The following is a 20,804-nucleotide window of genomic DNA, read 5'->3' on the forward strand; positions in this document are numbered from 1 at the left end:
AGTTTCTTAGGGATGGCTAAAGAGGGAAATCTCTGAGCACATCAAATACTTGGGTACGCTGCATTCATGTTACAGAAGCAATTGTACATATACCCCCATCTTAAACTTTGCCAGTAACTCTGTGCTTTGATACTGGAATACCACAGAAACCCCAAGCTAGACTTTTCCTTTGGAAGGAAGTGATAAAATAGCTAATTTATACTGTCTCTTATACACACAATGCAAAGTCAAAGTCTGTTTTTTCCTGTTCTAGGGTGATGGTAAGGCATGAAAGTTAACTATTGTAGGAACATATGATGTTGCTCCCCCATTTTTTCCTGCATATGCTGGCAAATGGACCGTCTTTACTAGAAGTGAGAATACTGTAGTGAACTGGTATTGCCAGGGGAATTTAAGGAGGCATGGCACTATTGCCAAGATTAAAACCCTTCCATTTCAAAAATTTGGCAGGGGCTCTTTAATGATCCTATGTGGCCAAGAATTGTTTTAAATCTCATTCAAAAGATGTCAGCTCCAGCAGCAGAGCTACAGAGCAACACAGCAGAGCATTAGGTCAGCATTGGCCCAAAGCAAAGAGTGCCCAGTACTGGGCCACTGGTACCACTTCCTGTAGTGGACCAGCCAGCGTTGCCCAGCTTTGAGATAAGGACAAAACTGCCAGCAGCATTGCGGCTATGGCCCAGTGCCTACGGACTTTGATCACTCCTCCTTAAAATTTACTGTTGGTTATAAAATGTAATGGCACAGCTGGAGGAAAATGCCTTATCTGGCTGTAATAACATAAGTGCTGGGAGAAGATGGAGTTCAGAGCCAAGGCAGGGTAAGGGAGACTGAAGACAAACCGAAACAAAGCGCATATAAAGGCATTAAATATCAAGAGTATTATGAGGGGTGTGGCATAAATGCACTGAAATTAAGCCTCTCTGATATAAATGAAAAATCAGGCAGCAGCATTGGGTTTCACCCTGAGACCACTAATTCACAGTTGTTCCAAGGCGTGTTGGATGGGAGTAGTTGAGGGAGAGGTTAGGGAAGGTGGCAGCAGTTGCTGCTAAGTAGGTAGGATGGAGGCAGGTGTAAGGAACAAGCAGAAAGGGCAGGCAGGCTAGGGAGAGGCAACGGGGAGAGACTCCATTCAACAAGAGTTATGAATGTATAAACTCACTACCATCGTTTAAAGGCCAGGCTAGTTAAAGTCCAAAGGTCGAGACCCCTCCTCATCGCTTCCCCCCACACTACCAACTTTTTCCTCAGCGCCTAATCCCTGCAGCCTCTTGTGATGGTTCTGCATCAAAGTTCAGTGGTAAGAACAGCTTCAATTATGCAAACAGGAGTGGAAGGTCTCACAGATTGCTCATGAGACAGAGAATAGACAAGGGGTGAGAACAAGTTGTGATTCATTATTGGCAGGATCCAATGTTCCTCCTCGATCAGGAGATGCATCAACTTTCTGGGTCTCATAATCCAGCAGCACCTGAAACAAGTCAGACCAGTCCATAGAGCCAGAGGAGCTGTGCTGGGAGCTGCACAGAAATAATGGCATTAAAACAAGCAAGTGCATTAAGTTTTAATACTGACGAGACTCTCCCAACATTCTTAAATCCCATCCTGCCCCACTGTTTCCACCTGAGGAGCCCCCTTATCTATGCTCAGCTATCACAGTTGCAGCACCCCTTACTATACCTTCCTCCTGGGTGGGCAGGTGAGAGTTGCCCCACGATTTCAGAGATTGGGTTTTTCTACAGAACTACACAGACGTGATTAATAAAGTTCTCTTTATTACAGACCTACAAACTCCACCCCCCAAAAATGTTTCTCTTCATAAATCAGCAGCAGGGAAGAGTGTGGCATAGGCTCAAGGAGCCACAGAGGATTCATATTTGTCCCAGCAACATGAGGACAAGGATGCAGGTATCATGGATGAAGCAGAGCAATCCCCGATTTTAACAAACCCACCTAGAGCAAATACGTGTCCACATCCTGCACCCACTGCTCTGGGTCTGGATAGGACAGACACTGATAAACACACCTCTAATTCAACAGCCGTCCTGCTTTCCCCACTGCCAGTTCTTTGCAGACAGATGGAAGCCCAATTCCAGCTTCTCCCACCCACTTTGAGGATGAGCGGCCTTACTTCTCACCATCTCTCAGAATTGCTCAGGACTACTGCTGCCCAGGAGGAGAAGGTGGGCCACACCCACACACAAAAAAGGGGACAGGTTCTACAAGGCAGTTCAGTTTTGCTTCACGCCTCCCCTGGCAAGAGAGCATGCAACATGACCAAATCCAGAGGCCTGGGTGCAGGTTTCTCTTGTTCAGGCTCCAATGAGTTTCTTAAGGAAGGCCTCCAGCTGATCCTCATCCTTTATCCCCACAAACTTATCCACAACATCTCCGTTCTTCATAGCCAGCACAGTCGGCACAGCTGAGACCTGGAAGGCAGAGAGGGTGCAAACAGACACACAATAAGCCAGGGGTAGGCAACCTATGGCACACGTGCCACAGGCGGCAGACAAGCTGATTTTCAGTGGCACTCTCACTGCTCGGGTCCTGGCCACCGGTCCGGGGGGCTCTGCATTTTATTTTAATTTGAAAAGAAGCTTCTTAAACATTTGAAATACCTTATTTATTTTACATACAATAGTTTAGTTATATACTATAGACTTATAGAAAGAGACCGTCTAAAAACGTTAACATGTATTACTGGCACGCAAAGCCTTAAATTAGAGTGAATGAAGACTCTGCATACCACTTCTGAAAGGTTGCTGACCCCTGCAATAAGCTATGCTGGGAGGAGCCCAGCTGCACAGTGGCTTTGAAGGATGACCTGCAAAGCAAAAAACAAAAAAAAAGAAAAGGCTTGGGCCCTTCTGTATAATTCATAAAAGCCTGAAAAGTATTCAGGGTTTTATTTTTCCTGCTTGCGTTTGACATTAGAAATTCAGGGCCTCTCTGGTCTAGAACAGTGGTTCTCAATCATGGGTCCAGGGCCACCTGGGGGGGGCTGCGAACAGGTTTCAGGGGGTCCACCAAGCCGAACCAATATTAGACTCACTGGAGCCCAGGGCAGAAAGCCTAAACCCTGCTGTGCAGGGCTGAAGCCCAGGGACCTGAGCCTGCCACTTGGGGCTGAAGCAGATGCCTGAGCAGCTTAGCTTTGTGGGGCCCCCTGGGGCCTGGGGCCTTGCTGGCTACCCTCTAATGCCAGCCCTGGTTTTTATATGTAGAAAACAGGTGTTGTGGCACAGGTGGGCCCTGGAGTTTTTATAGCATGTTGGGGAGGGGGCTCAGAAAGAAAAAGACCCTAGGGCAGCTGGAGAACCTGCTCAGCCCTTTAGTTAAGGTGTAAGAGCTAACAACGAACACTGTCCGAGACATCCTCCAGCAAAACCGTGGAAGGCGTCGATGCTGCTCATGTTTTTCAATCCTTATCTATGCCCTAAAAATCAATCCATGCAGCTTTTGTAGTTTAGACAAGGTCCAAGATTAAAAATGCAGACAAAATACCCATTTTTTCCCCCCAAATAAAAATAGTAACCTCTCCCCCCTCCACCCCTTTTATCTCGTCACAAGGCAGTGCAGGAGGAAGCAAACCCAATGGTTTAGGAATACTTTATAGCGCACTTTTAAAAGATATTTTTACAGTGGGTAGTTGTTCCCCACAATTCAATGTGGACCAGAGTGGAACTGCACCTTTCTCCAGGTAGGAAAGGATTCCCTGTCCTCCTCCACTCTTGGAGAAATATTCTTGTGTTAGCTCTTGACTGTGCCCCCCCCCCTCCCAAACCATCTCTTTTCTTCTCCCTGCTCTCACAGCTCATGGCTTCACTGACAGCATGGTCAGAGACCACCACCTGCTGAGCCGTGATTATTAGGTAGGAGAAGGAAAGCCCTCAAACTGAGCTGGCAGCCAGCTACAGTGCTTTGGGTGTTACTCTCTCAGCCGATCCCCCACAAGCTTTGTTCAAAACTAAGGAAGTAACAGTGCAAAGGATGGCACTCAGGCTCAAAGCAAACTCCCTGGGGACTTGGTGGGGGGATGAAGAAACCTTGTGGCCATCTTTAGGGGAAGGCATAAGGTGGCTCAAACTCCACCAGAGAGGTCCTTTGGGGCCATCTGCCTGTCCCAAGTCAGGGTAAAGGAGGAGGGTTGGGCATGGGGCTAGCAACTCCACCCCGTAAAAAATCAACTTGCTACAGAAACGCCAACAATAGAGATAACAGAGACTTTTAGCCTGGAAAAAGAAGGGTCTTCAACTCGAAGACGCAGGACGCTGGGTGGTGAAAGCCGCGAGGAAGCCACTAAGCTGATTACCCTTCTTGCAACTAGGAGCATTACCATCGGCACATGGAACTGATAGCAAAAAAATGGGCTATACCTGGAACCAGCTAGAGCGAATGGCCCAGGATAGAGGACTCTGGAGATCTGTGGTTGGCGGCCCATACCCTGATTGGGGTGACGGGCATGAGTGATAAGGTGGCTCAGACCAGCATGGAATGGCAAGGGAAAGAATTTGGTAGCATTTTAGAACAGCCAGGCACATGCCTCCTGCTACTTCATGGCCCTTATCTGTACAGAGCTTATCTCCTGGAATGTGTCCCATCCTTATCCTGTAGGAATGCATCCACTCAGCCCGTACATTCCTAGCTGCACTCTCTCTTGCTGCCATCAGGGATCTGCCACCCACACAAATCCTCCCCACAGGAAATCCCTTAGAGATCTGGCTCCTCTCTCACCAGCAGTTTGACATGAAAGAGATTTTGTTCGCCCTGTCCCTCCCCCTTGCCCATCCAGAACAGTTCCCTACGTATATCCTCCAGGGCTTTATACAGACCAGTTTTAGATAATTCAGGCACTGGGGCTCCTCCTGCCACTTGCCCAATGCCTGTTTAATCTGTGTTCTTTAGCACCCCCTAGTGACTAGTTGCAGAAGTGCAGTGTAGCCCTGGAAAGCTGCTCACTGCACATATGGTGCAGAAATGTGCCTGTGTGTGAACTTCTCTCTTTTTCAGGAAGAAAGGCTATAACGGGGAAGCACTCAGCTCGCCTTAATTATGCCCTCCTGAGGCAACATGGTTGTTATTTTTCAGGGATCCTTCCTCATGTCTCTCACGTAGATTAAACAGCAAGTGGAGTTACATGTGAGGCTAGTTTATAGATGAGTTTGGGTAACTAACCATCTGCTTTAAAGGTCACATGATGAAAGCAAGCGCTGGTCCAAGTGAGGAACAGCGGCAGCTTCCAGAGCTGAGGAGCAGTTAACGTAATGCTGAGTTACAAGCCTTTGTGCGTGGGCCAGCATGAACCTCACGTGCACCTGTGGCTGAGCCCTCCATCTCCTCCCACGCACACATGCACGCACACATGGAGGGAGGGGACAGCTATAGTGGCTTTCAGACACTCTGTGCTTCCAGATGCTGAACTGCTCCAGGGGGGCGGAGTAACCCCCAGCATAGCTTAAAAAGTCCTATGGGACTGTCTAACTTACAATAGTATCCCAGGATGTCCTCTGGGCAGCCCATATGCCAGGGCTTGTCAGGAAGTCCTCAGGTTCTGCACTGCCTGCACCAGAGGAAATCTCCTGCAGACAGAACCAGGCCCGTTAGGGCCCATTTACACCACTCCAGTAATTTTCTGCAGCATACAGAGGCCAGAGAAGAGGTGAGGATTTCACCAGTAAGTTTAGGAACAATGCAGGGAACTCCAGACAGGAACAAGCTACTACTGCTGAGACGTCTCCAGCCAAAGGAATCCCACTGCTATCTTTCTAAAACTACCACACCAGCCAGTCTATGCATTGACCAGCAGCAGCGTGGGAGAAGGGACTGCACTTTCCCAGATAGGATTACAATGCATGCTGGTAACAAGCCAATGCAACTGAAAGTGAGAGAGAATCCCACACAGAGCAGATCAAAGCCAAAGTACTCCCCTCTCTTTGCCCTTGTGGCTAAGAAGTGAAGTGACAGTGGGGGGAAAAGCCATGTTCTGAGACCTCCTGAAAAGTGGGTGCTGGATGAGAAGGGACTGAGAATCTTAGAAGAATGGATTCTTATCTTGTGCAGAACTGGATCTGCAAGGTTTCTAGCAGCAGGAAATGCTTCTGGGACTTGTGCTCTGCTGGGACAGCCTGGAGCCAAGGGCAGGCAGAGACCCATGTGAAGGAATGCTCAGGCATTCCAAAACTCTGAGGGGGTCTCTCGCCATTCCTCCCCCCCCCCCCCCCCCAAAGAATCCACCGCAGAGAGGAAGTTGTGCAATCTTAGTCTGGGCAGACGGCCAGGGTCTGCGTGTGGAGGGGAGGGAGAAACGTGGGAGGAAGCTGGTTTCCTGGCAGCTAGCAGGGGAATTGTGGGGGTGAGAAAAGGACCTTGAAAATCCCAGGACGCAAGCAGAGAGCAATTTGAGAGTCCTGGATCCCAGGTGGAAGGGCCCTTGATTCCTGTTGCTAGAAGAGGATGCTGCTAGCAGGGTAGTTCAGATTTCCTGCTCCAGTGTAGGTGGATTTCTGCCCCCCTACTCTGAACACCATACCCGCCTCTTCTTTTGTGCGGACCTACAACAACATGGAGCCACTCTGGCCAACCCCTCCAGCTTTTGCACTCTCGCTGCCTTGGCTAGCAACTCTTCAGAGGGAGGAGCAAAGCGAAGCTACTCTAACCCTGAGCTCAGGACAACACAAACCAGGAACCAAATGTCCTCCTCAAAAAGCAAGCCAGAAACTGTAAGGATCAGAACAAAACTCCCTGTATCATTTCCATTTCACCATGATCCCACTGCTTTCCAGCAAGCAGTCTGAAGCACTAACAAAAGTAGAGGTCTATCATCTGGACAGAACAGGGTGCAGGTCCACCAGGGATCCAGGATCCCCAGCACTTTCTGCAGAATGGGAATTTAACAGAGTTTGCCTGTGTCTACATTTAAGGCTCAGGAAGAGGCCCTATAATCCAGCCCTTGACTGCATCATGAATATTGCTTACATCCTCCCCGACAGGGTTATTTGCGAATCTAAAATGATCATTTCAGTTATCCAGTTTGACAGGATTTCCCTGGGCCAAATCTGCATTAAACTGAACAATTCTTGTCCCTCAAACTTCCCTTAGAGGAATAACACTTACAGGGCTGTAATTTTCAGCCTTTTTTCCTAGTGCCTTAAATACACCTCTATCTCGATATAACGCTGTCCTCAGGAGCCAAAAAAATCTTACCGCATTATAGGTGAAACCACATTATATTGAACTTGCTTTGATATGCCGGAGCGTGCAGCCCGGCCCCCCCCCGGAGCACTGCTTTACCGCATTATATCCGAATTTGTGTTATATCGGGTGGCGTTATAATGGGGTTGAGGTGTATTGGTTTTCCAGTTGCTAGGGACTGCTCTGCTATAGTAGCACTTCTGCTGCAATCAGTTACTATAGAAGGGGTCAGCAGCCTTTCAGAAGTGCTGTGCCGAGTCTTCATTTATTCACTCTAATTTAAGGTTTCACGTGCCAGTAATACATTTTAACGTTTTTAGAAGGTCTCTTTCTATAAGTCTATAATATATAACTAAACTATTGTTAAAAAAACAGGAGTACTTGTGGCACCTTAAAGACTAACAAATTTATTTTAGCATGAGCTTTCGTGAGCTACAGCTCACTTCTTCGGATGAATAGAATGGAACACACAGACAGGGGATATTTATACATACAGAGAATATGAAAAGGTGGAAGTATGCATACCAACAGGCAGAGTCTAATCAATTGAGATGAGCTATCGTTAGCAGGAGGAAAAAAACTTTTTGAAGTGATAATTAAGATGGCCCATAGAAGATGTGAGGAGAACTTAACATAGGGAAATAGATTCAATTGGTGTAATGACCCAACCATTCCCAGTCTTTGTTTAACCCACAGTTAATAGTATCTAGTTTGCATATTAATTCAAGTTCAGCAGTTTCTCTTTGGAGTCTGTTTTTGAAGTTTTTTTGTTGCAAAATTGCCACCTTCAAGTCTGTCACTGAGTGGTTAGAAAGGTTGAAGTGTTCTCCCACTGATTTTTGAATGTTATGATTCCTGATGTCCGATTTGTGTCCATTTAATCTTTTGCGTAGAGACTGTCCGGTTTGGCCAATGTACATGGCAGAGGGGCATTGCTGGCACATGATGGCATATATCACGTTGGTAGATGTGCAGGTGTACGAGCCCCTGATGGTGTGTCTGATGTGATTAGGTCCTGTGATGGTGTCACTTGAATGGATATGTGGACAGAGCTGGCATCGGGCTTTATTGCAAGGATAGGTTCCTGGGTTAGTGTTTATGTTGTATGGTGTGCGGTTGCTGGTGAGTATTTGCTTCAGGTTGGGAGGCTGTCTATAAGCGAGGACTGGTCTGTCTCCCAAGATCTGTGAGAGTGAGGGATCATCTTTAAGGATAGGTTGTAAATCTTTGATGATGCGCTGGAGAGGTTGTAGTTGGGGGCTGTAGGTGATGGCTAGTGGTGTTCTGTTGTTTTCTTTTTTAGGCCTGTCCTGTAGTAGGTGGCTTCTGGGTACTCTTCTGGCTCTGTCAATCTGTTTTTTCACTTCAGCAGGTGGGTATTGTAGGTTTAAGGATGCTTGATAGAGATCTTGTAGGTGTTTATCTCTGTCTGAGGGATTGGAGCAAATACGGTTGTATCTTAGAGCTTGGCTGTAGACAATGGATCGTGTGGTGTGTCCGGGATGGAAGCTGGAGGCATGTAAGTAAGTATAGCGGTCAGTGGGTTTCCGGTATCATTCATCATCATCATCCATGCCCGTCACCCCAACCGGGGTATGGGCCGCCAACCACAGATCTCCAGAGTCTTCTATCCTGGGCCATTCGCTCTAGCTGGTTCCAGGTATAGCCCATTTTTTTGCTATAAACCTGAAGGTCGCGTCGCCAGGTATTTCTTGGGCGGCCTCTTTTCCGCTTGCCTTGGGGGTTCCACCGCAGTGCCTGTCTGATGATGTTGGTTGGCTGCTTGCGTAGTGTATGTCCTATCCAGCCCCACCTTCTCCTTCTAATTTCTTCCTCTGCTGGGAGTTGACGGGTCCTCTCCAGGAGGTGGATGTTACTGATGGTGTCTGGCCAGCGGATCTGGAGAATCCTTCTGAGGCAGCTATTAATGAAGGTCTGGATCTTCCTGGTGGTTGTTTTGGTTGTCCTCCAGGTTTCAGCTCCATACAGTAGGACTGATTTCACGTTGGAGTTGAACAGTCGAATCTTTATTGCCAAAGACAGCTCTCTGGAGCTCCAGATGTTCTTGAGCTGTAAGAAGGCTGCTCTTGCCTTACCAATCCTTACTTTGATGTCTGCGTCTGTGCCACCCTGCTGGTCGATGATGCTACCTAGGTAGGTGAAGGACTGTACTTCTTCCAGGGGGCGTCCATTCAGTGTGACTGGGTCGTTGCTGATGGAATTGATCCTAAGGATCTTGGTCTTGTCCTTGTGGATGTTGAGGCCAACCTGTGATGACGTGGCTGCCACTACATTGGTCTTCTCTTGCATCTGCCGGTATAGGGTGGTATTTATGTGACCATCGTTTATTAGCACAGTAGTGTCTAGGAAATGGACCGCTTGTGTGGATTGGTCTGGCTCTGTCAATCTGTTTTTGATGGTGGGATGGAAATTGTTAAAATCTCGGTGGAGATCTTGTAGGTCTTTATCTCTGTCTGAGGGATTGGAGCAAATTCGGTTGTATCTTAGAGCTTGGCTGTAGACAATGGATCGTGTGGTGTGTCATGGAAGCTGGAGGCATGTAAGTAAGTATAGCGGTCAGTGGGTTTCCGGTATCATTCATCATCATCATCCACTTTCCACATGCCTCCAGCTTCCATCCCGGACACACCACACGATCCATTGTCTACAGCCAAGCTCTAAGATACAACCGTATTTGCTCCAATCCCTCAGACAGAGATAAACACCTACAAGATCTCTATCAAGCATCCTTAAACCTACAATACCCACCTGCTGAAGTGAAAAAACAGATTGACAGAGCCAGAAGAGTACCCAGAAGCCACCTACTACAGGACAGGCCTAAAAAAGAAAACAACAGAACACCACTAGCCATCACCTACAGCCCCCAACTACAACCTCTCCAGCGCATCATCAAAGATTTACAACCTATCCTTAGAGATGATCCCTCACTCTCACAGATCTTGGGAGACAAGCCAGTCCTCGCTTATAGACAGCCTCCCAACCTGAAGCAAATACTCACCAGCAACCGCACACCATACAACATAAACACTAACCCAGGAACCTATCCTTGCAACAAAGCCCGATGCCAGCTCTGTCCACATATCCATTCAAGTGACACCATCATAGGACCTAATCACATCAGACACGCCATCAGGAGCTCATACACCTGCACATCTACCAACGTGATATATGCCATCATGTGCCAGCAATGCCCCTCTGCCATGTACATTAGCCAAACCGGACAGTCTCTACGCAAAAGAATAAATGGACACAAATCTGACATCAGGAATCATAACATTCAAAAACCAGTGGGAGAACACTTCAACCTCTCTAACCACTCAGTGACAGACTTGAAGGTGGCAATTTTGCAACAAAAAAACTTCAAAAACAGACTCCAAAGAGAAACTGCTGAACTTGAATTAATATGCAAACTAGATACTATTAACTGTGGGTTAAACAAAGACTGGGAATGGTTGGGTCATTACACCAATTGAATCTATTTCCCTATGTTAAGTTCTCCTCACACCGTCTATGGGCCATCTTAATTATCACTTCAAAAAGTTTTTTTCCTCCTGCTAACGATAGCTCATCTCAATTGATTAGACTCTGCCTGTTGGTATGCATACTTCCACCTTTTCATATTCTCTGTATGTATAAATATCCCCTGTCTGTGTGTTCCATTCTATGCATCCGAAGAAGTGAGCTGTAGCTCACGAAAGCTCATGCTAAAATAAATTTGTTAGTCTTTAAGGTGCCACAAGTACTCCTGTTCTTTTTGCGGATACAGACTAACATGGCTGCTACTCTGTAAACTATTGTTGTATGTCAAGTAAATAAGTTTTTTAAAAAGTTTAAGAAGCTTCTTTTAAAATTAAAATAAAATGCAGAGCCCCCCCAGGCCGGTGGCCAGGACCCAGGCAGTCTGAGTGCCACTGAAAACCAGCTCATGTGCACCTTCGGCACATGTGCCATAGGTTGCCTACCCCTGTACTATAGCAAGGCTTGGAACAATAATGATTAAGCTATTTGATCCCTAATCTCTTATCTGTGGATGGAACAATCCTTACCCAAAGCCTGGTGTACATCTCTTGGCTTCAAATACTTCATTGCACCGTTTAAGCAATCACAACCTCTCCCAGGGACCGTCAGGGAAGGGGCAGGGTGGGGGTTGGATGGAGCAGGAGTCCTGGGGAGTGGACAGATAGGAGGGGGCGGGGCCATGACCCCCCTACCCTAACTGGTTCCCCATACAATTTACAAAACCCAATGTGGCCCTCAGGCCAAAAAGTTTGCCCCTCCCTGCGTTAATCCCTAAGGGGAAGGAGCACAGCTCTCCTCTCCAATGGGAGAGTGAACATTAACCCTTTTGCTGCAGGGTCTTATTGTAGAACACAGCAGCAGTGTTCTTTGTCCACTAGGTACTGGGAAGGGAAGACACCCGGTCCCTACAACATAGAATACAAAGTTTACAGTGCTCACTTTGTATTTATTTTTGATTACAAGTATTTGCATTGAACAAAAATAAAAGGAATAGTATTTTTCGATTCACCTTATACAAGTACTGTAGTGCATTCTCTATCATGAAAGTTGAACTTACAACTGTAGAATTATATACAAAAAACTGCATTCAAAAATAAAACAATGTAAAATTATAGAGCCTGCAAATCCACTCAGTCTTACTTCTTGTTCAGCCAATCGCTCAAACAAGTTTGTTTACATTTGCAGGAGAGAATGCTGCCTACCTCCTGTTTACAATATCACCTGAAAGTGAGAACAGGCGTTCTCATGGGAGTGTTGTAGCTGGTGTCTCAAGATATTTATGTGCCAGATGCGGTAAAGCTTCATATGTATAATATAATATATGGAGACATACCTATCTCATAGAACTGGAAGGAACCCTGAAAGGTCATCGAGTCCAGCCCCCTGCCTTCACTAGCAGGATCAAGTACTGAGTTAGCTCAGATCTCTAAGTGTCCCCCTCAAGGATTGAACTCACAACCCTGGGTTTAGCAGGCCAATGCTCAAACCACTGAGCTATCCTTCCCTCCCTAATGTCCCTTAATGCTTCAACCACCAATTCCAGGGGACACGTGTCCATGCTTATGATGGGTTCTGCTCGATAACAATCCAAAGCAGCGCAGACCGACACATGCTCATTTTCATTATCTGAGTCAGATGCCACCAGCAGAAGATTGGTTTTCTTTTTTGGTGATTCAGGTTCTGTAGTTTCCACATCAGAATGTAGCTTTTTTAAGATTTCTGAAAACATGCTCCACACCTCGTCCCTCTCAGATTTGGAAGGCACTTCAGATTCTTAAACCTTGGGTCGAGTGCTGTAACTATCTTTAGAAATATTGCATTGGTAACCTTCTTTGTGTTTTGTCAAATCTGCAGTGAAAGTGTTCTTAAAATGAACAACATGTACTGGGTCACCATTCGAGACTGCTAGAACATGTAATATATGGCAGAATGCCGGTAAAACATAGCAAGGGACATACAATTCTCCCCCAAAGAGTTCAGTCACAAATTTAATGCATTATTTTTTTAAATGAGCTTCATCAGCATGGAAGCATGTCCTCTGGAATGGTGGCCGAAGCATGAAGGGGAATATGAACGTTTAGCATATCTGGCACGTAAATACCTTGCAATGCTGGCTACAAAAGTTTGTCTCAGCGACTGGCTGAACAAGAGGTAGAACTGAGTGGACTTGTAGGCTCTGAAGTTTTACATTTTTTCTTTTTTAGTGCAGTTATGTAACAAAACAAAAATCTACATTTGTAAGTTGCACTTTCACAACAAAGAGATTGCACTACAGTAATTGTATGAGGTGAATTGAAAAATACTCTCATCATTTTTACAGTGCAAATATTGGTAATAAAAAATACACACTGATTTCAATTACAACATAGACTACAATAGATATGAAAATGTAGAAAAACATCCAAAATATTTAATAAATTTCAATTGATATTCTATTAACAGTGCGATTATACCTGTGATTAATTTTTTTTACTACGATTAATTTTTTTGAGTTAATTGCGTGAGGTAACTGCGATTAAGAGACAGCCCTACTGACAAGCCTTTCCTTAATATAAAGATACCCTCATACCCACTCCTAGCCACTGCTGAAACAAAGTCGTCCTGCTCCTGGCCCATACCTCATATTCAATGGCCAGGTCTGTGTGATCATCAATGTCCACTTTTGCCATCAGTACCTTCCCCTGCTGCTTGGCCACCATCTTCTCTAACCTGGGGCCCAAGATCTTGCAGGGGCCGCACCACCTCACAGGGAAGAAAAAGAGCAGGCATTACACAAGGAACTGCCGGACAGCCAGTTTGGATTCACACCATTCATGGTATTTCACAGGCAACCTGATCACCACCTAACCCCTCCTCCCTACACTGACCTTTACACTATGGGAAATTACCACAATTTAAACACCAAGGGTGAACATTAACCAACCACTTTTGCAATTGTTAGACTCAGAATCACAGTCAAAAAGTAACAGAGTTTGAGACTGTCTACACTATGGAGCCTATGCTGGCATAGCCCCTTAGTGTAGAAACAGCCTTCACTGAGGGTATTGTCTATACTACAGCGGCACAGGTATAGTGTTGCTGCTGCAGCATAGATGCTTCCAACATGGACAGAAGTGGGTTTTCTGTCAACGTAGATAATCCATCTTTCAGAGGCAATAGCTAGGTCGATGGACGAATTCTTCCATCAAACTAGCTGTGTCTTACAGTGGGGATTAGGTCGACTTAACTGTGCTGCACAGGGGTGACAGTTTTCACAGCCCTGAATGATGTAGCTGGGTCAACCTAAGTTTCAGGTGTAGACCAGGCCGGAGAAAAGGAGTTTTTCTCCCAGTGTAGGAACATCACATCCCTGAATGACATCAGCTATGCCCACAAAAGCCCGCTTCTGTTGACATAGCTGCATCTACACTGGGGATTTTGTCAGCAAAGCTGCGCCAGTCAGGGGTGTGGGTTTTTGATACCCCCGACCAACTCAGCTACGCCAACATAACTTTTAAGCATAGACCAAGCCTGGATTGCAATACAGTTTAGAGAGGCTTCCATAAGAAAGGCATTATTAAATCAGGGGAGGATGGGAAGAGGCTGCTATTCAGTGTTAGCCCATTACTCGTGAAACACCTCAGTCTCCAAAGTGATTGCTGTGTTTACCTAAGGGCTGTTCCACAGCAAAATCACTGTCACTGAGAAGCTGTATCTATTTAAAAAAAAAAGAAACCAACGACAGACACTACCTATACCAAACTCTGGTATCAGCAAGAGTCTGAATGGAAGGCATTGGTGCTAGTCAAAGTGCCGAGTTCTTCCTCTAACTGCACTTGGAGGAATATTGCCCCACTTACATTGATCTCAACCCCACCTACCCTTACAAAGAAAATAATAATAATTCCCAAACCCTTACATGATGTTTTATATTGAAACCACAGCTGGTTTTGCTCCCTATGCTACTCCCAATAGCTCTATGTCCTGCAGACATACAAGTTGATCCTCCTTCTCATGGTCCCAGTCATCATTAGTTTCTATTTCAGTCTGTCGCTCTTGTCCATTTAGATTGAGAGTTTTCTCAATCTGTATTTGTACAGAACCAAGCACAAAGGGGGCCTTTATGTTGTTCGGTGGCACTTAGTGCCACCAGACACAAATGAGACAGAAAATTATGATTACTATAAATTAGCAGATAAAATCTTGGAATATTTTCATTGTTATATATAATATGTATATCTCCAATTATATACACATCTCCTAGAACTGGAAGGGACCTTGAAAAGTCATTGAGTCCAGCCCCCTGCCTTCACTAGCAGGACCAAGTACTGATTTTTGCCCCAGATCCCTAAGTGGCCCCTCAAGGATTGAGCTCACAACCCTGGGTTTAGCAGGCCAATGCTCAAACCACTGAGCTAGTCAATGGCAAAATCTTTATCGATGCCAACTGCTGATGGTATTGGCAAAGGCTTTTGCTAACAACTCATTGCTATTGATGAAAATCTTCCCCCAGTGTAAATAGCATTCAAAAAAATGGGACAGACATTATCTAATTTGATTATAGATGAGGCTATGAACATCTCAGCAACTACTTCTGGTCACCCGGGAACTAGTAGCTGCTAAGGAAAACATGAAGGTAACAAGAGGAGTATTTAGGAATGATTTAAAAATTGCATGGAGATTAATTTGGAGGACACTGATCACTTGTAATACACAGCTTTCACGCAGCAATTTGTTCTAGTTGTCTGTTTGGGCCTAAATGTCAATAAAGAAAACATAACGAGTTTGTGCAGCATATTTAATGCTAGCAAGTATCCTTATTACACAGTAAGGAGAGAACCTCATGAGCCACAATGGGAGCGAGCTGAATTGTAGGGCAGTAAAACGTAGCAACAAAATAGATTCTGGTGTTTGTCACTGTCAGACTGTGGGCTGGAAAAGGTGGAAGCCAAAATAATATTAAGTAAATAAAAGGCTTACTAAGACCAGGGTTGTTATGCTTGTTCATTCTGTTACTGTGATGATGTGGGAATCTTCTGTAATATTCTTAGGAATGATATGCATGGCAGTGACTTACTTGACTAGGGATTGCCACCTCATAGGTGTAGAGCAGGAGATGTGAGGTGTTGGGTCACCTAACTGTCCAGGGCAGTATGAAGCAGTCCTTGAAGGGACTGACCCATATGAGTGGAGGATCCAGAAAGACTATGGGAATCCCAACAACTGAACAATTGACAGTGATCCACTGAGAACTCCACACGAAACTCTGGCAGGTGGAGCATGTGAACTCAGCAGGAGGAAGACAATGGACCAAGAGATGAGAAGATGCTAAGATACAAGGCTGGTCTTTGAAGAGACATGGGACTGACAGACAAAGAGACAAAAACATGGAGAGAGTGGAAACAGATTCCACGGCGGCTTTGCTGGCTGATTGCACTGGCTTGGCCAGTATGGATTATGTTTTAACCTTTAAGTCTCTACGCTAACTTAAGGACTTTCCAGTGCTGTGTTACAGTTGACTAATAAACCCTACTCTGTTTGGTGTCACTGCAAATACTTGTTGAGGTGCACTGGTCCTGGAAGACAGGAAATGTCTCTGATAAGGAGTTATCTAAGTTGGACATGCTGAGTAGAGCTCAAGAGCCCAGACACTCAGTTTTGGAGACGCTGAAGCCGTGTGGCCTACCTTTAAGGAAGAATGGGCCCCCTTAGGGATCTGGCACACTGACAAGGTTCCTGTGTGTGTGTGGACAATGCAGGGTCACGTGCCTCCCCATATTTCTGCCAGGGTTTGCCAGCCCTGCTCCGTCACATGGGATGGCTGGACCCCCTCCCTGACTGGCAGCTGCTGGGGGAGCCAGTGAGCTGAGCCCTGTGGGGAGAGGCAGGAGCAACAGCTGGGAGCTGCAGGGAGGGGCTGCTGCTTTCCATGAGGGGAGGCTGAGGGTAAGCACGGAGACATGCCTGGCGAGGTGCCATGATTCAAGCTGTTCTGGGGGCGGCCAAACCTTTAAATGGTGTCCCCTCCTCTCCTCTTCCGGCCCCCCTCCCCCCCAGCAGGTATATGTCATCTTTGGCTGCAAGGGATCGTTTAAAGCTGGGGCATAGCACAGATCCTATGGATCCATGACAATTACACAATCTATGTTAACATCTTCGTGAAATACCATATGCATTACGTTTTGTATACAGGTTTTGGTAGCATTCTGTATTGTTGACCAAACTTGCTAAAACCTTACAATAAACTCAAGAGTATTTCGCTATGTCTGCACTACAGAGCCGATGCCAGTCCCCTAGTGCAGAGGCAGCCTACATGACAGAAGATTTTCTGGTGGTGTAGGATAACAACATCCCTGAGCGACAATAGCTATGTCAACAGAAACACTTTTCCTTCAGCGTAGCTGCCTTTACACTGGAGGTTTTGTCGGCTTACCTGTGTCAATCAGGGGTGTGGTTTTTCCACTCCCAAGAGTAATGCAGCTATGCTGATACAACTTTTAAGCGTAGACAAAGTTTAGTTCTCTGTGTCATGCAATAGCTTCTGAACGCTGCATTCGATCAATTCCAAAACTCCAGGGAACGTTCTAAACATCAACGGCTAGAACCCTATTGATTTGGGGGTCAAAAAATAAATAAACCAGAAGGGGCAATGTAGGGGACACATGAAGCCCTGCCAGCTCTTTAGCTCAGTCACAACCACTTCTGCAATTGTCTACAGCTCAAAAGAACTGATTGATGGTAGCCATTAATGTCTTCCAACATAACATACCCTGCCTCATCTCTGCTCATTCTCCCAATAGAATTTAACACATTGACATCCTGAATGACTTATCTCCCAGAAAGAAAAATAACGGTGGAGGAAACAGGGCTGTGCACACAGCCTCTGGCACGGTGGAATCCTGAATGACTTATCTCCCAGAAAGAAAAATAACGGTGGAGGAAACAGGGCTGTGCACACAGCCTCTGGCACGGTGGAAGAGGAGAATGGGGAACCCTGGTATGTGGGGAGGGAGAAAGGGAGACACAGAGAGCCCCTAGTTTGGGAAGAAAGGTGGGAATAGGGGGCATGGGGTAATGAGGGTGCACATAGAATTCCTGCTATGGGGGGAGAATAGGATACTGCAGGATGGATGAGAGAGTGATGGTGGGCACACAAAACCCCTGCTGAGAGGGAGGCTGGGGAACGCTTCGGAATGGGTGAAGGGGATCATGGGGGAAAATGGAGAAAAGGGGCCACACAGAGTGTCTGCCATGTAAGGAAATGGGAACAGAGAGCTGGGGGGGGGGAGGGGGGGCGGAAAATGAGGGGCACACAGTAACCTTTTGCTGGCATGGCTTATTCTGTTCTAGGAACCGGTATGAACTATACTGACAAAAGTGCTTTTGTGGAGGCAGAAGCTGGCTCTCCACTAGGAGGGTTTGCCAGTATAGCTATAACAACAAACTTGACTAAGTGTAGTGCTATATGAGGCCAGGTCTCTTCCTACATAGATCACAAAGCACTTCAGAAAGATAGGAAGGCACTCTTATCCCTATTTACCAAGGCAAAGGGAAAGCAAGTAACATGCCCAAAGCCATGGTGGTAGAGGCTAAATAGTGAAGAGTGTTACTTGTAGGATGCAAGAGTGAGCGAGAGAGAAAGGAGGGCCTTCAAGAGGCGCTCACTGCTCCACACCCAAAACTCCAGGGGTGGACAAACTTTTTGGCCTGAGGGCTGCAATGGGTTCTGTAAATTGTATGGAGGGCTGGTTAGGGTAGGGGGTCGTGGCCTGGCCCCCACCTCCTATCTGCCCACCCCCCAGGACTCCTGCCCCATCCAACTCTCCCTGTTCCCTGACAGCCCCCAGGACCCCGCTCCATCCACCCCACCTCCGCTCCCTGTCCCCTGACCGCCCCAGGACCCCTGCTGCCCATCCAACCCCTCCTCTCATTCCTGGGACCCCTACCCCATCCCACTACCCCTTCTCCCTATCCCCTGACTGCCCCCTGCTGCCCCATCCAACCCCCTCTCCTTCCTGACTGCCCCCGTCCCCAGGACCCCTGCCTCCATTCAACCCCATTCCTCCCCAACCACTATCCACATCCCTGTCACCTGACCACCACCCTGAACTCCCCTGCCCTCTACCCAACCCCCCCTGCTCCGTGCCCCCTTACCGCGCTGCCTGGAGCACCGGTGGCTGGCAGCACTAGAGCTGGGCCACGCTGCTGCCACCACCACCACACAGCTCAGGCTGGGCTCTGCAGCTGCACTGCCCCAGGAACTCACAGCCCCACTGCCCAGAGCATTACACCCGGCAGCGGAGCAGGTGAGCTGAGGCTGCGGGGGAGGGGCTGGGGGCTAGTCTCCTGGGCTAGGAGCTCAGAGGCTGGGCAGGATGGTCCCGCGGGCCATAGTTTGCCCACCTCTGCAATACTCACTGTGCATGAAAATCTACCACCACTGGCTTCTGGCTGTTCACAACTCTGTCCTGGAAGTCAGACCCATCCTGGATGTTAAAGGTGGCCCTGTAGACAGGTGTGGTAGAAAATGTCCTAATGGAAGCAGGCACAGTGATCTGGGTAAGAGGGACAAGTGATCTAGGGTAGCATGGTACTGCCGACACCTTGGAGAGGATCGACACAGGCAGCACAGAGAGCTTTTGGGGGGAGATGAATAGAAACCTCCTCAGCGCGAGCCTCTGGGCCATCTGTATAATGAAGGGGAAAAGGCATTTTGGATCAGCCTATACCATGGAGTAAAGGAGAGCAGAGAAGGCGCATTTCTGGATATTATGCTTCGGAACAGCTCTCCAATCCCAGCAATTCCACTGCGGCTTCCCTCCCGCTTCCTACAGCTCAGACAATGCCCCCCGCCCCATACCATCCCTACCCACAAGTGCTCCTTCTCCATGTCCTGCCACCCCATCTGTGCCATGCCAGCCCCCAGTGCTCCTCCCTCTTATAAATAGCCTCTACCATCGCAGCCCTTTCCCCTCTGTGCTCCCCTCCCCGTGCCAGCCCTGCCCCTGCTCCCCCCGGTGCCAGCCCTGCCCCTGCGCTCCCCTCCCCCCCAGCCCTGCCCCGTGCTCCCCTCCCCGGTGCCAGCCCTGCCCCTCTCCCCCGGTGCCAGCCCTGCCCCCGTGCTCCCCTCCCCGGTGCCAGCCCTGCCCCCGTGCTCCCCCTCCCTCCGTGCTCTGTGCTCCCCTCCCCAGCCCTGCCCCGCGCTCCCCTCCCCCCATGCCAGCCCTGCCCCGCGCTCCCCCTCCCCCCCAGCCCTGCCCCCGTGCCAAGCGCTGCCCCCCGCCCCGCACGCGGCCGGCGCAGTCACCCCGCACGCTGGGCCCGGCGGCAACGCGCTGTCCCCGGGTTCCCTCCACTCACCTTTCCGGCGGCGGAGGTGACGCATACACTACCGGAGTCGCGCTGCCGGGAAGCTGATTGGCTGGGGTGGCGGAGGGCGACCCTGAAAAACGGATTGGCTGGGGAAATGGAATCTTTCACAGCTCCGCGCTGATTGGCCGTTGGACAGCAAGTTCGGGCCGCTGTTTTCTAGTTTTGGAAAATGATTGGCTGGCGAAGATGTCCTTCAGGACACTGTGCTTAGTTCTAGGCTTTAGTTGGCTATCTTCAGAATACAGGGTGGGCTCCTGGGTGCTGATTGGCTGCTGAGAAGGGCAGTTCAATAGCATGACCCCTCTACCGTCCTCCCCCCCGCCTTGCCCGATCGGCAGTGCCTCCCCCACCCCGTGAGCACAGTGCGCGCGCAGGCTGGTTCCGCTGCGCTCAGCCCTTGCACGAGGGCAGCTTGTGCCCCCTGCCTGGACTCACAGCGCACACGTGCCTGGGGTGGGCCTGGCCATGTCACACCATGCTGGGGTGACCAGACAGCAAGTGTGAAAAATCAGGGGGGCAGTAACAGATGCCTGCATAAGACCAAGCCCCAAATATCAGCACTGTCCCTATAAAATCAGGACATCTGGTCATCTTAGGGTACGCCTACACTACGGGACTATTCCGAATTTGCATAAACCGGTTTTGTAAAACAGATTTTATAAAATCGAGTGCGCGCGGCCACACAAAACACATTAAATCGGTGGTGTGCGTCCATGGTC

General features: G+C 48.0%; 1 protein-coding gene and 1 long non-coding RNA gene across 9 annotated transcripts in view; one reads left to right on the forward strand and one right to left on the reverse strand.

Annotated features, from left to right (window-relative positions):
- LOC120371310 overlaps positions 1-16,844 on the forward strand; it is a 43,769-nt gene extending 26,925 nt beyond the window's left edge. For all 7 annotated transcript variants that reach the window (XR_005584269.1, XR_005584265.1, XR_005584295.1 and 4 more), the window contains one exon: positions 15,987-16,844. This is a non-coding gene — a long non-coding RNA (uncharacterized LOC120371310). The remainder of the gene's footprint in view (positions 1-15,986) is intronic.
- TXN2 (thioredoxin 2) lies at positions 99-20,208 on the reverse strand. Of its 2 annotated transcripts, none has more exons than XM_039486921.1 (4): positions 20,074-20,208; positions 19,132-19,400; positions 13,353-13,476; positions 99-2,432 (listed from the first exon to the last, which is right to left on the reverse strand). In XM_039486921.1, the coding sequence occupies exons 2-4, from the start codon at positions 19,398-19,400 to the stop codon at positions 2,316-2,318; spliced, it is 510 nt and encodes a 169-aa protein (XP_039342855.1). In that variant the 5' UTR covers positions 20,074-20,208; the 3' UTR covers positions 99-2,315. The 2 variants fall into 2 exon arrangements, with proteins under 2 accessions (XP_039342855.1, XP_039342848.1); XM_039486914.1 differs by having other exon boundaries at positions 20,021-20,130.
- Between the last annotated feature and the right edge of the window lie 596 nt (positions 20,209-20,804).

The sequence above is a fragment of the Mauremys reevesii genome, linkage group 1 (genome assembly GCF_016161935.1).
Source record: "Mauremys reevesii isolate NIE-2019 linkage group 1, ASM1616193v1, whole genome shotgun sequence".
NCBI lineage: Eukaryota > Metazoa > Chordata > Testudines > Geoemydidae > Mauremys > Mauremys reevesii.